Source organism: Galeopterus variegatus, unplaced genomic scaffold, assembly GCF_000696425.1.
Source record: "Galeopterus variegatus unplaced genomic scaffold, G_variegatus-3.0.2 Scaffold1405, whole genome shotgun sequence".
Lineage (NCBI taxonomy): Eukaryota > Metazoa > Chordata > Mammalia > Dermoptera > Cynocephalidae > Galeopterus > Galeopterus variegatus.
In genome coordinates, this window is record NW_007727516.1 from 275,915 (window position 1) to 294,624 (window position 18,710).

Below are 18,710 nucleotides of genomic sequence, written 5' to 3' on the forward strand. Positions count from 1 at the left end.
GGAGGAGGGAGGGCGGTTTCGGTAATGGGCCACAATAATCAACCACATTGTATATCGACAATAAATGATCTCACTGTGTATTCTTCTTTTTCAGCACTTTTTAGAAATAAGATAACTGAAAAGAAATAGTGAAGATAATCTAGTTATTCTCTAAAGAAATGTGACTCTGCATCAAAGATGGAATAATCAGCCTGACGTTCCTAATATTTGTATGATTACATTTATTTACAAAGCATTCTTGAGAGGATATCCTTTCCTCTAGGTGATATTACAATATATTACTGGTCTTCATCTTTCTGTTTTCATAAGACCACAATAAATCGTCACAGTAAAAACGATAACCACCTTAATCTATACGAAACTCTACTTAGGAGTTCTGAGGTTCTTTTCTTAGTATTACATAGGTGAATGTGACGTAAAGAGAAAAAATTTTGGAACTAGATATATGGGGTTCCTAATCGCTGCTCTCAATAATCTTGGACAACTTCCTTAATAACAAAACATAGTTTCCTACCTATAAAGTTAGGATGAAAATACTGGCTCCATGTATTTGTTTGAGGATTAAGAGAGAAAATGTGTGCAAATGTGTGACCTATCAAGAATAGTCATTATTATTATTACTAACATTATCTGAAATAAATATCTTACTTTTTAAATGTCATTGATTAATCCATATATGTATTGACTCAGGAATTTTTTAACCTATTATATGTTAAACATTCTGAATGTCCCAGTACCTGACATTAAAGAAGCAGATAGTTTAGTAGATAGGGGAAGTTGGTTATGTAAGCAAATAATTATAATACAGTGAGGTAAATGTTTTAATCAAGAGAAGTACAGGGGACTCTGGGAGGCCTCAGGAATGATTGGGGTTTTGTGAAAAGGCCACTAATAACCTAATTATTTGACAAAACAGGCTGTAATTCCTTGCTTTGCATGTCAGTGAAATTAGGTTGCAAAGTTTGGAGCACAGCCATCTCCACTTCTTCCACCCCTGTGTAATCCCCCAGTTAAGTTCTCTTTTTATTACATATGGGAATTGAATTAAATTACAAACAAAAATCAAAAGATAAATACAACTATGATTTTTTGCCTCTGCTTGGTACATGGAAATACTATGATCCCACGTTCTCTTTAATTTTAATGCCTACTAAGGCCTTATCTGGGAAACAATGAAACCACTGCCCTTCAGGAATTCTGAGAGCTGACTGAGCCAGCTAAGTTACATGCCTGGTAGTGGTGCCCTTAGAGATGCAAAAATAAAAGGCAAAAAATACTTGATAAGTGTTTACTCTTACGAATTTCATAATTGTTTTTATTATATAAAAAATATTTAATAATGGAACATATGTAATCATTTTTCTGTTTCTAATATATGAGCTCTCTCAAGGCTAAAAACATATTTACGTTTTGTTTTATGAAACCATAATTTTCCCTTTTTTCTTTCTATCTAAAAAGTTAGAGAGAAGAGCTAATTCCAAATTACTAAAAAAATCTATTATGAGGCAACAAATGTTAATGCTTCTAAATCTCCTCACATATACTCCTCACATGTACTATTAAAATATTTCCATTGCTAAGATATAATGCAACTGTAGTCCCAATTATATTTTTAAGGTTTTGAATGCCAAAATTAACAGACCTTGTTTTCCTTACTATTTGAAATGTCTATGAGTTTTCTCTATCTTCTGGATTGATTATAAAATGTGTATGTGTTTGTGTGTGTGTGCATTTTAAACTTATGTGTCTAGTCACTAAATTCTCCTTGTAAGAGGGAATAAGAACTTAAGTTACAGTTTATATTCTACTGAATGTAATTGTTTTAGGACAAATTAAGAACATTTCCAGCTCTTACAAAATTGGTGAAACAGAAATGAAATACCATAGAGATACGGGTTGTGAACCATAAGTCAGATATCTATCTGTAACCTCAGCTTTTCTCTTTCCATGTAACTACCCCCATTATGTGATCAGTGAAATTGGGAAGCCAGGCCTTCCAGTCACAGAGATCTGACTCCAGGCTCCCAACTATCCACAGTATGGACCCCAAAATGTTATACTAAAAAGGAAATATTCATGAGAAAATTTGCAAAGTGAGATATGCCTTGAATATCTGGGGGCACTTTACAGTAAGAAAAAAAATTAAGCTGTCCCTCCCCAAATTTGTAGAACTAATAGTTAAAAAATGTTGAAAGGATTCATTTTTGTACCTTTACAATGTCCCAATTTTGACCAGAATATACATGTGCTTCTCTTTCTGCAAAGCATGTTCCTGAAAGATCAAATGAATATTATATTTTGGAGAATCAACCTTACTTTCCCGTGGGCTTATATTTTACTTTTAGAGATGTCAGTTCTGACATCACCATTTTAGCTTTCAGGTATTTTTATCCTTTCACCTCTCTGTGAAATAAAGGCCAATAAATATTTAAATGTTCTGCAGGCCGCCCTGGTAAGGAAACCCACAGACAGTCCTTTCATGAGTGCAAAGGTTACTTTATAATGTTTCTGGTTCTGATGTCTCTGGTTTCTTAATTATCACATAAAAAGAGTAATCTTGGGCAATTTCTGCCATTAAAAGAAATTTGTGTCTTGCTGTCTAAAAAGAAAATACAGTCAAAACGCTAAGAACTTCCAGCCACGAACATGAATTTCCAGTACTGTAAGTATTCTACTGGATTGCCCTCATAGAACAGGCATTGCCTTCATTTACACAAGACAGTAAATGAAGTCTAATCAACATTCTGTCTACCTTCTATAACATATATAGTTACTCATTGCTAAGGGACTACCAACAAAGCAATACCATACTAATAAAGGAGAATTAAAATAAGAAGGTTAAGACCTTGAGACGGATTGAGAATAGTCCCACACTAACTATATCAAATTGGCAGGCTTTGTATTTTGTTAATATGAGGAATACAATGTGCCTCCAGATCCAAATGTGACAAATGAAATGATTGGAGTTAGCAAAAATGATTTAGGGCTAGAGATAGAAGTAAAGGATGGTAGATCCAGAAATCCCTCTTGCTAATGAAACCAGATACCCATAACCCCCAAAAGATAGTCATTTCTAAATTACTTACTTTGTAGATTACTCAAAGTTATTGCTTTTATTCTTTCTCTTTTTCTCCCCTTTGGGCCATTTCAATAGTTGTTGAGTTAAAGAGAAGGCAGAGTCAATGCTAAATTTTGGTTCCATTTTAAAATGTAAATGTGTTGGATAGATTATCAATCCCTGTAAGAAGAGTTTTTTCTTGGTAGTCTTTTGGGAATGGAGGTAGTAAGCTGAGTGTGGGGTAATTGCTCTATTACTGTGACTTCAAGAGAGTAAACTAATCTCTCTGTACCTCAGTTTCCTTTATCAGCAGAATAGAAATGAAAATATGTACCTTCCAGAGTTGTAGTAAGGATTGAGAGAAATAATGCATAACCTTTGGAAGTGAGATCTGTCTTTGCTTTCTTGTGTCCTCACGTCCCTCCTTGCCCAGTTTAGATTCTGTGGGTCCATCATGACAAGCAATCCCTTGAACTCATTCTCATTTCCCCTCTCTTTTCTCTGTTCTTGGCATAATGTCAACCCTGGTTAGATCCAAGTTTTCTTCAGGACAATAACAACAAAAAGAGAATGGGCTTTGGTGTCTGATGGAGGAATTCAAAGTGTGGCTCTACCCTTTATTAGCTTTCAGGAAGTCAGTTAACATTTCCAAGCCTCAGTTCCTCATCTGTGAAAGAAAATGATGATGATACATCATACAGTTATTGTGAAGATTAAATTCAGTCACATTTGTAGCATGACAGCACAAGACCTGGCACACAGTATTCAATAAGTGGTAACTGTTATTATTGGTGTTTACAATCCATGATAGTTACTTTTTCTATGCTTAGACCTAAAACTAATTTACAGATGTTCATTTCCAAACATGAATGCATGTTTTACTATATAAAAATATTTTAAAATCTTGATTTAAAAGTCTCGTTTAATAACATTATTGTTTTAAAACCTTCTGTTCTTTTCCTTAATACTTTAAAGATTCAAGAGCTTTCTTTTTTTTTTTTTTGTCTTTTTCGTGACCGGTAAGGGGATCGCAACCCTTGGTGTGGTGTTGCCCACACCGCGCTCAGCCAGTGAGTGCACTGGCCATCCCTATATAGGATCCGAACCCGCGGCGGGAGCGCTGCTGCGCTCCCAGCGCCACACTCTCCCGAGTGCGCCACGGGTTCAGCCCCAAGAGCTTTCTAATTATACTTTTTGCTTGTTCACAGTACAGTAAAAAATTTTATTTATTTATTTTATATTTGGCAGCTGGCTGGTACAGTGATCAAACTCTGGACTGTGATATTATCAACACCGTGCTCTAACCAACAGAGCTAATCAGCCAGCCCTAGTAAGGAAATTTTAAAAAGAAGACGAAAACTATTGTCTTAAATCTGTTCTGAATATATAAAACATGACATGAGATATGCAAACATAAATACATAAATAAATGTATTCAGAATTAGCTGGGAAAAACTTTCATAATAGGACTATATGAATGATTCTAAAACCTACTTTAGACAACTAGGTAGCTAAGGAACATTTTCTTCAAACCCCACTATGTAGTCCCACAGTTCTCAGTGTTTACTCATATTTAGAATACATCAGTCAAAATATTGACACTCTTTTATGATGAGTTTCTGATTACAAAAGAAAAATCCACCTTAACAAGAGTAGCTCAAGGTATATAAATAATTCTCCACGGTATTCTAAGGCCTGTGTTTCTTCCAATGGACGATATTTTAGTAAAACAATGAAATGTTCTATGTTCCTTCTTATTACCACCTATCATCCAACAGCTGTAAAATCACCAGCTGCTAGGAAAAAGAGAACTAAATCAGTCTTCTAAAGCTGCAAAGAGAAAAAAGCTTTAGATCTCTTCACATAATTTCTGGGATCAAAGTACAGTTTTCCTTATCACAAAACCCCTAGTCTTGTAAACATGTCAAACAGCACATAAGCTGTAATTTATTTTTGTCATTATCAGGTAAGAAGTGTATGTGGGAGAAGTAGTAGAAGTGGCTGAGATAATATATACAATATAATAATAACAGTAATATAAGTAGTGTCTACCATATCCCAAGCACTGGCCATCATACTTTTTAATCCTCACAATAACTATAGAAGGTAGATATTATTCTCATTTTATTAGGAGACTGAGGTTCTGTGAGAGTGAGTAATTTTGTAAATACTGTGGTGAGTCAAATTCAGGTCTGTTTGACTCCAAAGTTAGGGTCTGAATCACTGCACTGTTCTGCCTTCCAGCAAAATGAACAGATGAAGAAAAATTCAACTAGTGGATAAATAGAATGGATCTGGGAAGAAGAGGAAGCAGGAGAAGGTGGTGCTACTTTAAAGACACAGGAGGTATGTTTTAAGGTAAAGGAGGGGTGCCAATTTGTATTCCTCTTCCTATTCCCTTCTCCCAAAGAAAATAAATGATGCTAAAATCTTATATAGCTTAAGAAATAGACTACGTATCATTTCCATAATTTTCCTAATTCACTATCATCAGCTACCAAGAATTCTAGTCCATAAGATCAGATTTCATTAATTAATTACTCATTCTAGCAACAATATTAGCTGCAGATGAATTCGCATAGTCTATAAAGCAGTGAGTCTCAAACTTTAACAAGCATCGGAATCACCTGATGGGCTTGTTAAATACAGATCAGGTGCTCCACCTCCAGAGTTTCTGATTCAGTAGGTTTGGGGTAGGGTCTAAGTATTTGCATTTCTCACAAGTTACAAGGTAATGAATGCTGATGCTACTGGCTCAGGGACCACACTATGAGAGTCACTGCTATAAAGAAGGTCAGATTTGTATGCACGTACCTACAACAAGCTGACCTGTAAAAGAATAGCATTTTTTAAGAGGATACCTTCCATTTTGCCAGCACAATTTATGAAAACAATTATTTATAGCCATATACATATAATGAATGGTATTCACACACATGCAATATGGGAGGACAGTTGACCTTATGGCTATATTCTTAATGTGGCAAAAGATTATGCTTTTAAAGTGCAATTTGCTCAGCTAAGCAATGATAGGAATAAGAATATCACTTTTGAAAGAGGCAACCATTTCTGAATTTAATACCAGCTCTTTACAATCCAGAAAAAAATCCAGATAAAAATAAAATGCACCTCAGTTTAGGTGTGGAAAAAATCTGAAACCAGAACTATTCACATTTCCTACCATAGCCTCTGCTGGTCCAATTGCTTATGGCTTTTCTTTTTTTTTGTCTTTTTTTGTCTTTTTTCTGTGTCCGGCAACGGATCACAACCCTCAGTGTTGCCCCCGCACCGGACTGGGGGACCGGCAACGGGATCGCAAGCCTCGGCGTTGCTCCCGCGCCTCGCTCAGCCAGTGAGCGGAACCGGTCTGCATGTGGGATCCGAACCCTCGGGCGGGAGCGCCACCGCGCTTCCCAAGCGGCGCACTATCCAGTGCGCCACCGGGCCGGCCCTTGTTTTTTTTTTTTTAAAGAGAGTGGCGACATCAAGGATTCTCATGGAACTGGAGCCCTGGAAGCCAAAATAGTCTTGGCCACCTAGCCTGTTTTTTTACCCCTTATCTAGCCCTAGCTCTAGGTTTGGCTTGGCCTGGCCTGGGTTAGGCACATGCTTGTTACAGCCCTAGGGAGCTCCACCAGTGCTGCACAAGTTGAAATCAGTATGAAAACTGGCTAGAAGGATGTCAGAAAACTAATATTGTTTTAGGAGGGAATTGCTTCCAATTTCAAAGCAGCCTAAGATCAGTAAGGAAATGAGGTTTCCATCCCATATGTTGTTTAGGATGGAGACTTCTCATTTTAACATCCTTTTGAAATGGAAAAACACTTACTATATAATCCCCTTTACTTGATTATCCAGATTCTCTTTATAGGTTGATAATTTTGTTGCTGGTAGTATATTGTATAGAATAGTTGTATTTTAAGACTTCTGCAAAAAAGTTTTTGTTACCTTTGAGTAATCATCTCTTGTTAAATTTAGCAGAATGAAGAGAAACTTTTAGAATTTTTCTCTTCAGCCTCAGCAAGTGTTGCTAACTCTTCGAAAGTTTACATTCAGAGGACTTAGTTAAACAAACAAAAAAAACCAACTATTGTTTCTCAATGCTTACTCATGAATATTTTATAAGGCTCTTGAGAACTCTGACAGTTTATTTTGGTTGATCAAATCCATTCAGATTGAGGGCCTACTCTGTGCCATGTTATGGGGGTCTCCAGGCTTGTGTCTGTCCTTTTGCTCAGGACTCTACTCTGAAGTGGTCCTATAAGGCTTAGATTATAAGAGACAGTTGAGGAAACAAAAGGTCTACTTGCACTCCTTTCACTAATTCACTAAAATATAATGGCAGAAATTTATCAGCACTCTACCTCACATAAACTCTCTAGTTTAGTCTAGTAGTTTTACATGTCTCTAGAATATTTGGGTTATTTTCTATTTGAATCATATCTGAACCCAATTAATTGAAATACACCAAATTATTCTACTCTTTATTTGAAACAATATCATGTCAAAGATCCCATAGTATCTGTAAACTTGTACATATTTTCTGCATTTTCTTCAATTTTGGAAGCCCTAGATTTACCTCTAGAAGTAACAGCACTGTTTCTATTCTTTTTTCTCTCTGGCCGCTGTACTGTCATTTTAGTTACCCCAATGCTGCCCTGCACCCAGCGACTCAGCCCAGTCAGCACAAACTGTTCTGCTGGTTCATGGCCCCTGGGGGCCTTATCCTATATCAGGGCTGGGAGAGAGAAGAATGTGGCAGTCTCCTTTTAGGTTACACAGTAAGGATACTCTGAGACCTTTTAAATTTTATTTATTTTCTTGCTTGGCTTTGCTCAGCAGTATCAGAGCAAAATATAAAATTAAAGAATGGGAGTGCTCTCCTACTTAGCTTCTCCTTGCCTAATCCCCATCCATAGCTCTGGATGCATCCCAACAAGGTGCTTGCTGTCTGAGCCACTCTGTATCTTTTTTGGAAGATGGCGAGGACAAGCGAACAATGACACTAATTGTTCATCACCTCCCTATTCCTATGTTGCTATCATTCAATCAAACGTGCTGAGCACCTACTTCTGGATCAGGTAACCCAACTCCATCCTGAGGGTACAAAAATCATACATTCCCTGTCCTCAGGGAGTTCAGGTCTCCTGCTGGATGTAGACATGTAAAAGTTTAGAGGAAAGCACAAGTTGATGTGTGACCCTTGAGGACACAAAGTTTAACTCTGCCTTAGGGTGAAGAGGGGGTCAGGCCACTCTTCAAAGAGGATTATTATTCATTCTACTGTGTGGACAGCAAAGATATCAGGAATTAAACTGAGGTTCTTGTTTTTCCCACTTTAAAAACTACTAAACAATGGTCTCCATTTACTGTCAAAGCTGGCTTCTGTGTGATAATGCCACTAATATGATTATGCCAACCTCTCTCTACTGCTCACCTTACACTTTATATCTGAAGGTCATAGTAGTAAAAACTGGCATGGGTGTTTTCCAAGGAATCTGGCTATCATTCTTGACTATAATTCTAAAATTGAAGATTAAAAAATAAGTTAATAGGTATGGAGTGGAGGAGTGGCTCAGCAGAGGAAGAAACAAGAGCATTACATCAGCATTATCTCAGGAAACTTAGACTAACAATGCCCAAAGTTGAAGGTTAACTTATGATTTGTTTTTTTGTTTTTTAGGAGAGGAGTTGTTTTACCTACCACGTGGAATGCTCCTGGGGCCTTGACAGGTCTGAAGCCATCAACAGGTATGCATTGATCAGCATGGCCATTGCAGAAGCAGCTGCCTTTGACGATAAAATCATAGATTGCATAGTGTGTAAAATGTTGAGGCTTTGCATTCAGTTCATTTCTCTGACAGGGACAAGACTGTCGTTTTAGTAGCTGCACACGGAGGTTAGTGATCTTCAGCTGCTCCTGAACTTTGGAACTATAAGGGTTCTCTGCATCGTATGGTGGTGACAAAGCTTTGAAAATAACCTGTAAAGAGAAAATACCATGTGTATATAGGTCTGTGTGCAAACCCAGCATTGTTTGCCTAATGTAATCCTGGTTTGATTTATCCCTTTTGTCATCTGTGAGTGATAAGATAACAAGAAGTTTTTAGACTTTGATCACACATTGGCAAGAGCTGCCCTGTTATCCAAAGGTTGGCTACCTGTCTGGATACAGAAGTACACACTGAGTAACGAGCAGAGAACTGACTCTTGAGATGAAGCCTGCCATGCAAAGATCTTGGGGGAAGAGCATTCTGGGCAGAAGGAACATCAAGTTTAAGGCCTTGAAGCAGAGTCAAGCTTGGCTTGGTCAAGGAAGAACAACAAGGTCAGTGTGACTGGGGACCAGTGAACAAGGGAGAGTGGCTGGAGAGGTGCAGAGAGCAGGTGCAAGGTAGACATGAATAAAGCCCTTTAAAAGCCATAGTAGAGTTATTCTAACTGTAGTGGAAGCCACTGGGAAGTTGTAGGCAGAGAAGTGATATGATGTGATGTGTATCTCTAAAAAAGAAAACTCATCACATCGGAGGAGAATGGGTTATAAAGAGTATAGAACAGGAACGGGAAGACCAGTTAGGAAGTAACTGCAAAATCAAGATCCAGGAACTTATATTTCTAAATGAGGTTTGACTCTTTCAAAGATTGATCAGTTATCAACTGAGGTCACTATTGCTACAAGAATTTTTTGGTTCTCGTGTTCTGGAACTGTCTTTCACACTTGGCATATTTTCGGAATATCCTTACTGGTAGTAAATATACATCCCTTGAGGGTTGAATTTGATTTCTGAAATTAGTCAAAAGTCACTTAAAACCAAACATAGTGAGTAAAGTACTGGTCAAGTTAGTTAACAGCACTTTTGGTTAAATGCAAGGTGGAATTAAGTAATGAGACTTTTTATTGTGTAGGTTATAGGGTAGACTAAAGGCAACTTAAAACTCTAGTTCTGGGCCGGCCCGGTGGCGCACTGCTACAGTGCGCCGCTTGGGAGCGCAGCGATGCTCCCGCTGAGGGTTTGGATCCCACATACAGACCGGCGGCTCACTGGCTGAGCAAGGTGCGGGTGCAACACCGAGGGTTGCGATCCCGTTGCCGGTCCCGGTCCGGTACGGGCACGACACTGAGGGTTGCGATCCGTTGCCGGTCATGAAAAAAGACAAAAAGGAAAAAAAAAACCAACTCTAGTTCTGAGGAGGAAACTAGAGAGGGGAAAGTTCATAAGGGATGGACTTTGGCTACTGGGAGGCCTATGGGCATGTGTGTGAGTCTGTACATACATTATGAGGGGTTAATAAGAGAGGCCCTGAGGTGGGATGGTGTTCCCTAATGGACCTATTACTTGGGGGAGCAATGTTGGTGGAAGAAGAAAGCACTGCCAGTGGAAACCAAGGAATGTAAAAAAGAAATTCTAAAATGTATTGTAACATGAAACAGTATTTCAAGGAGGGCCCACACTAAGTTATACTTTATTATGCAAGTTTTTAAGAAGATAAAACCAATGCTCTGGTTTCTCTTCAGATTGCATAAATCTTTCGTGTTAAAAAGACAAAACCTCAAGCAATCTCATGAATTTATAAAGGAAGAGACACAGCGTTCCACTGAAAAATTCTTAAGTATATTTTCACTTTTAAGAATATGTTAAAACTCTATCAACAAAAACCCAGAAATATTTTGATAACCATGTAGTATGAAAATAAAGTAATTATCAAAACATACATTTTAGTAAAACTTCCATTTAGGGAAATGTATCTAAATGTAACTTTCCAGAAAAAAACTTCTTTAAGGAATATTTTGGATATAAAAATTTCATTTTAGAAATTGATTTTACACGAAAAGTATGAAAAGGCAAGAATCAACTGTGTAGGATCACATCTACAGGGCTACTGGTATAGAACTGTCTTCAATGAAATAAGACTGTGGTAAGGGGATAATTCAGTAGACACTTGGTCTCCTATACCTATTCTTTATCCAGTAGCCACATAAACAGAAGTTAGATCGCATCACTCCCTTGCTTAAACCCATGCCGACTCAAAGACCTCCCATTTCTCTCAAAATAAAATACAAAGTCCTTATAATGATCCTGCCTGATCTTTGTTCTTACAATTTATCACCACCTGACACATTATATTTGTAGTTGTTTATTGATTTGTCTTCCCAGATTAGAATGTAAACTTCATGTGGGCAGTCACTGATGTGTTCTAGGACAGTGCGTGGCACATCGTAGGTAGTCAAAAATTTTTGGTAAATGAATGAACGAATTATCACATCGTTCCTGGCAATCATGTAATAAGTGAATTCCAAATAACTTTCTTATGTAGGGTACCAAACAGATTCACATACTGAATTTCATGTTATAGCACCAGAAGGTAGGAGGTAAGAACTTGTGTTATAACAATAGTAATAAACAACTGAATAGTTAACCAGCATTTGTATTTCTAGCTATTTTTGAACTCGCAAAGCTTAGGAAAAGTTGTATTTTAAACTGAAACTATATTCTGTCCCATTTATCCACACGTAAAGTGGTGGAAAGCAGCATATCAGGGAATAAAATTTTCAAACAAATACTGTCCTACATATCTGAAAGTCAATATAGAAGTAATGTCTTTTTTTAAAACAACATCCTAAATCAGAACATTTATTTTATATTTTGAGACATTAAAACACACACACACACACACACACACACACACATTCGATCCATTGTGGGCTTTATGTGGGACTTATTTTCACTATGACATCCAAAACACAAACATTTCTGTTGGATATTCATGAAGAACTCTTGCTGTAAATAATATAAATGATGTGGCTACCTCCTATTTTATCAACCACATGGAAGAGGATAGCCCAGTTATAACCAAATAAGTATTCCACTGAAAAGTCTATGGTGCACATCTCTATGTTGTCTGCCCACCCTTCCTTTTCCTGAACATTGGTGGCAACTGTTTGCTCTCTCTGTTCCTATCATGCATTTACCCTTGACATTTACCCCAGTTCTCCCTCCCTCCCCACTCCATTCCCCCCTCATCCTGGGAATTATTCAACACATGCAAAGCTAGAGGAAGATCTGTCAAGGTTTGTAGGAACTTTGAAGCTCTTTTGCTTCCTGAACCCAGACTGTGGAAGCTGAATGGCAGCTCTGTGCTTGTTGTGCATGACACCACAGTTGGCAGGCTGATATCAGCAGGGAAGGGACATCATGACCCCTGAGGCTGCATGCTGGAAAGGAGACAGCAGAGTGCCACAGACACAAAAGTGAACGGGAATTTAAACCATGAAATCTTTTTTCCAGAAAGGAGACGCCTTAATCTGATACCCTGGGAAATGGATCTACCCTGCATCAGGAAACAAAGAGTGCGCCAATCCAGATGCTTCAAACTTCTGGCAGGTCGCCCTTTGGGTCCCACCCAGTTTTTCTTCAAAATTCCCCAGAAGAAGCCTGTGTGGCACTACTAAAATGAAGTAAGAAAAAGTGTAGAGGCCCTCCATATACTATCAGCCTTTTCTGCTTTTTGTCTCCATCAAGAACAGGATGTATATATGAGGCCATCACTGTTCCTTGGTCTTTGATTGCTTCTGAATATACACTCCCAACAAGATATATTTTAAAAGCCAGGGATCAAGCTTTTTGACTAGGATCAAGAAAACTTTGATATTTATGGCTTGTTAGTGCTATTGCCCAGTACTTCATTATCTCATTTTTTTTAAATTAAGAGATCTTAATATGATTTAGTGGTTAGTGTTATGCTCCTTACAGAAACATCTGTTATTCAAAATTAAGAAGACAAATAGTACCTACAGTATCATCCACTCCAAAGACAATCAGTGATACCGCCATGATAGCTTTTCATCTAAACTTCTTTACATATAAAATATAATGTAAACAGCTTTGTGTACCTTCTAAATATTCTTCCAAGTCAATAAATATACCTCTACATCAGTTGTTCTCAAAGTGTGGCCCCTAGATCAATGGGATCCCTATGAAACTTCTTAGAAATGCAAATTCTTGGACCCTTTCCTAGATCAATTAAATTAGAAACTGCAGGCAGGGCCCAGCAATCTGTGTTTCAACAAGCCCTCCGCTGATGCACAAAAAGTTTGAGAAACACTGCTACATCATTTAAAAACTGCTTAGAATTACATTGTATGGAAATGATGTAATTTATTTAGCTAGGCTGCTGTTGTTAGGCAACTAGGTTGTTTCCAACTTTTCAGTGTAATCACCTATGACAAACAATTTTGTGTTGTAGTTAAAACATAGATGTTTATAATAATTTCCTAAAGATACATTTCCAAATGTAAAATCAATGGGTCAAAGGAAATGAATAATTTTAAAAGTATCTAAACTTCTGAATGAATTGTGGATGCTTTTCTACCTAATCTTTGGAATTTTCATATTTCCCTGGTCTTGTCTGACTTTTCTAAGCCTGGGATCCCTCAAGCTTTGCCTGAGGATCTGGATACTTGGCTCAGGTTCTGCCATTTCTTATGTCCCAGTGTGACAAAGAAATCCTCTCAGAAAGTCCTGAACATGTTAGAACCACATATATCATCTTTTATAGAATACACACACACACACACAATAATGCTAAGAATTAGTAAAAATAGCATTCTATGTGACTTATTTATGCTGACTGAAATGAAAATTTAAACAGTATCAACACAGTGTGAACATAATAAAGAGTAAGTATTAGGTATATATGCAATAGTCAAGAAACTGTTTCAGAATTGAACTCATACCTTATATAGTGCTCCACCCTAAAATTTTATGGCCTATGTCGAATTATAATAATTCAGGAAACTTAGTTATTACATTTTAAAAAAAACGTGGGTTTTTTTAGCTGCTAGGTTGAGGAATATTTCAGGTCCAAATCGGTTACATCCTGTGGACTCCCTTGGAACTTGTTCTTTCCGTGATAGCACTTTTACACTAGTCTATTGTTATTGCCTATTTACTGGATTGTATCTCGCATTAGACTCGGTGCTCAGAGGGCTGGGATCTTGTTTGTCTGATTAACAGCTGTGTCCCCCAGCATGTCCCACAGTCTCTGGCACATTGAAACATTTCATAATTACCACTGAATGAATAAATGAATGAACCAGATATAATTTTAAAAGGAGAAGCCAAAGAGGGAATAGGGTTTAGAAGGATAAAGAAAGCAAGATGCTCTTACCATAAGTTCTGTACTCTTGAAGAGAAGTATGTGAATATACCCACATACTAGTATGTATAAACACCTATGTAAAAGTATGTAATACATTACAAAAAGGACTTTATGAATTCCTTCTCTTAAGTAACACACAAAGTCTATTTTAAGAAAAAGGATCAGGGAGGCATGAGCAAACACCCAAAGAAATACAAATATTAGATCTTTTCCATGGTTTCTGGTCTAGTTGTCTTATTTACCAAAAATGGAAGCTTCAAGAAGATAACTGCATTTGTTTGCTAATGGTTTTTGAAATCTTAGATAGCTTCATATTTGCAAAGAAGCAGTCTTTGGTTTCAGTGATTTTCTCCATTGTTTTTGTTTTCTATTTAATTGCTTTGCTTTGATCATTTACTTTCTTCTGCTTATTTTAGATTTAACTTGCTGTTTTGTTTTGTTTTGTTACTAGTTTCTTACAGTGAAAACTTAGGTCACTGATTTGAGAGCTTTCTTTTCCCTAAGTACTTCTTTAGTTGCAACCCACAAATTTTGATATGTTGTGTTTTCATTTTCATTCAGTTCAATATACTTCCCAGTTTTCCTTTTGATTTCTTCTTTGACCTATGGGTAATTCAAAAGTATGTTATTTAATTTCCAAATATTTGTGAATTTCCCAGATACCTTTCCATTATTTATTTTTAATTTAATTTCATTGTGGACAGAAAACAAACCTTATATGCTATGAATCCTCTTATATTTATTGATACTTATTTTATGGCCCAGTGTATGATCTATCTTGATAAATGCTCCTGTGCCCTTGAAAAGGTGTAGGAATCTCTGACTATAATGATCAACTTATCTATTTCTCCTTGCAGCTTTTGCTTCATGCATTTTGAAGTCCTGTTATTGGGTGTATAAACATTTAGGACTGTTATATCCTCTTGCTGAATTGACTCCTTTATCACTGTGAAATGTTCCTCATTATCTCTCGTAATATTCTTTGATCTGAAATCTACTTTGTTTGATAGTAATATAGCCACTCACGCTTTCCTTTGAAGTGTGAGCATGGCATATCTTTTTCCATCCTTTTACTTTTAACTTAGTTATGTCTTTATATTTAAAGTGAGTTTCTTGTAGGCAGCATAGTTGATCTTTTAAAAATTTTTATCCAATCTGATAATGTATGCCTTCAATTAAAGTGTTTATATCCTTTATATTTAATGTGATTGTTGATATGGTTGTGTTTAAATCTACTATCCTGTTATTTGTTTTATATTATGTTCCCTTTCTTTTGTTGTCTTCTTTTGGACTGAATATTTTAGGGTCTCATTTGTCTTCTTTTTTGTTATAACTCTTTTTTTATAGTGGTTGCTTTAGGGTTTATAGTATTCATCTTAAACTGAACACAATCTACTTTTAGGTAGCGTTTACCAGTTCACATATAGTATAAAAAACTTACAAAATTATATTCCTATTTTCCCCCCTTGTCCTTTATGCTGTTGTTGTCATGAATTTTAGTTCTACATATATTATAAACTCCATAACACATTGTTAATAATTTTTCTTTAAAAAGTCAATTATATTTAAAGAGATTTTTTAAAATAAGGAAAAAAAGTATTTTACATGTGTCCACATTTTCCCTTTTTGATGATCTTCCTTCCTTTTTGTAGATCCATCCAGATATCTATCTGGTATCATTTTTCTTCTGTCTGAAGGACTTCCTTTAACATTTCTATAATGCAGGTCTAACGGTGATAACTTTTCCCCCTGGTTTTTCTATGTCTGAAAAAGGCATTATTTTATCTCCATTTTCAAAAGATATTTGTGCTGGGTATAGAATTCCATATGACAATTTTTTTTCTTTCAATACTTTAAGGTTTTTTCCCCCACTGTCTCCTAGTTTGCATTGTTTCTGACAAGAAGCCTTTCCATTCTTATATTTATTCTTCTGTACATAATGTGTTATTTTTTTCTCTGGCTGCTTTTAAGCTTTTCTCTTTACCATTGGTTTTTAAACAATTTGATTATGATATATCTTGGGGTAATTTTCTTCTCATTTCTTGTGTTTAAAGTTAGTTGCACTTCTGGGACCTGTGGGGTTATAGGTATAATCAAATTTAGAAAATTTTAGCTATTATTTCTTAAAATTTTTTCTGTCCCCCTCTCTTTTCTCTTTTTTGAGGACTGCAACTCCACATATATTATATTGTTTGAAGTTGTCCCACTACTCACTGATGCTGTATTTATTTCTATTTCTGGCTTTTTTCTCCATGTTTCATATTGGATCATTTCTACTGCTATGTGTTAAGCGTCACTAATCTTTTCTTCTACAGTGTCTAATCTACTAATCCTGTTCAGTATACTTTTAAATTTCAGACAGAAATATTTCAACAATGGACAACAGTTTTTCGCATGCCTCTGCTTAACATGGTCAATCTTTTCTCCACCTTTTGAACATAAGGAATACAGTTATAATAACCATTTTAAAGACCTTAGCTATGAATTCTACCATTTGTGTCATTTCTGGGTCTGTTTCTATTGATTTATTTTTCTCCTCATTATGGATTTTATTTTCCTGTTTCTTTGCAAGCCTTGATTGGCTATCAGACATTGTGAATTTTATTTACCTTGATGGGTGCTTGCCTTTTTGTATTCTTGAGCTTTTCCTTGGATGCAGTTAAGATACTTGGAAATAGCTAGATCCTTTTGGTGCTTGCTTTTAAGTTTTTTAGGTGGGACCAATGCCTCCCTTAATATACTAATTCTGCTCCTCTACTGAGGCAATACCCTTCTAATTCCTTTAATAATGATTTACAAGGTTTTCCAAGCTGGCTGACCATTCTTGGTCCCATGTGACCTCTGGTGATAGTTCCCTCTGTTTTTTAGGGTGGCTCCTTGTCTGGCCTCAGGTAGTTTTCTTACACACATGTGCTGATCACTACTCAGCTGGAGGCTCTGCAGATCTCTGGAAGTTTCTCCCAGTACAGCGCTCTCCTCTCTGGAACTCTGCCCTGCAAACTCTAGCTGCCTTGGCCTTCCCAAACTCTCAGGTCCTTAATTCAGGAAATCTATCAGGCTCTATCTTCATTCCTCCTGCCTGCACTGCAGCCTGGACACTCTCTAGGCAGTAAGCTGGGGCAATTGTAGGTTACACCTCATTGGCTTGCCCTCTCTCAGGGATCACTGTCCTGTATTGCCCAATGTCCAATACCTGAAAACTGTTGTTTCATATATTTTGTTCAGTTTTTTAGTTGTTTCAGGCAGGAGAATAAAACTGGGCTTTGTTACTTCACCGTGGCAGAAAGGTGAAGTCTAAAAACCCAAGGTAGCTTAACTTTTATATAATATAATTAATAAAACTGAACATGGACTAAGACCTTATTTTTATACACAAATATATAGAAATGACATATTGAAAGTTTTATCTTAAAGCTAGGAGTGTGGTTATACTTAGTAGATAAAAAGGCATGAAAACAAATGGGTTTTCTTATTGGGCATACTGAACTAAGAAATGTAAAAAAAATTTTGTAAGTTTACTCAATAATTCTATGTTTTAGTAATTTGTATCTTAATAGACAAGCAAACCTTCATTATAACTTTTTAAATAATTTATAATACCTATTATAATCTTCTACTTTACAAATTTTTTATGCTGTTTTGATACATCTTTATATCCTCAACATCTAGTACAGTGTCTTATAAATTCTCAATAATACTTATCAAATGAGTCAATATAGAATTATGTTCATACAGGTTTCTTTTAATTTTAATAAATATAATTTATTATATTTATGCTATTTTATAAAATAAATTTTATTTTTATAATATACATTTTATTCATAAGAGAAAATACTAGGTATATACTACCTCATAATTAGCTTTATCATTTTACAAAATATCTTAGTTGTTTGCTAATCTTATGTCCCCTCCAACATGGCTAGTAAAACTTGATAGAAAAATGGATTTAATATTAATCGATACTTTTTGAATGCCATATTTGAATAACGTATTTTCAGTAAAAAATTTACACCAACTGCTAGAATGACTACAAAACATTTATAGAGGAATCCCTGGAACTATTGCCTAATATGATTTAATAAACAGACAAATCATCTCCATAGTAAAAACTATTTCTATGTAAGAAAAACACTCACACATTTTCCCTATTTTTTATGAGCCTGGTTAGAATAGCATCTAAAATGAGAAACATTTCCAAATGTAAATATATTATAAAACATTTAAATAAATACATTATAAACATTTCCAAAAGTATTATTTTTTTCATGTGGTTGTTTAGTAGTTAGTTACAAACAGCACCTGGTTAACTCAGATAAATCTTTTTACTGCACATTGACAACTGTTCTGATTATTGTTAGGTTGACCAACACACCTAAAAACTAAACATAGAAACTGATATATTTGTTTCCATTTCTACTGTTTATCAATCTACCTAAAAACTTAAACGTCTCATACTTTTTAGGTTCTTAAAATGTATGTGATTCACACATTC

General features: G+C 36.0%; 1 protein-coding gene across 2 annotated transcripts in view; it reads right to left on the reverse strand.

The window, feature by feature from the left end:
* The window catches only part of NTN4 (netrin 4), a 102,282-nt gene that overhangs the window by 59,645 nt on the left and 23,927 nt on the right, over positions 1 to 18,710 (reverse strand). For both annotated transcript variants that reach the window (XM_008576803.1, XM_008576804.1), the window contains exon 3: positions 8,763 to 9,041. In XM_008576803.1, the coding sequence (XP_008575025.1) occupies positions 8,763 to 9,041 (279 nt within the window). The remainder of the gene's footprint in view (positions 1 to 8,762; positions 9,042 to 18,710) is intronic.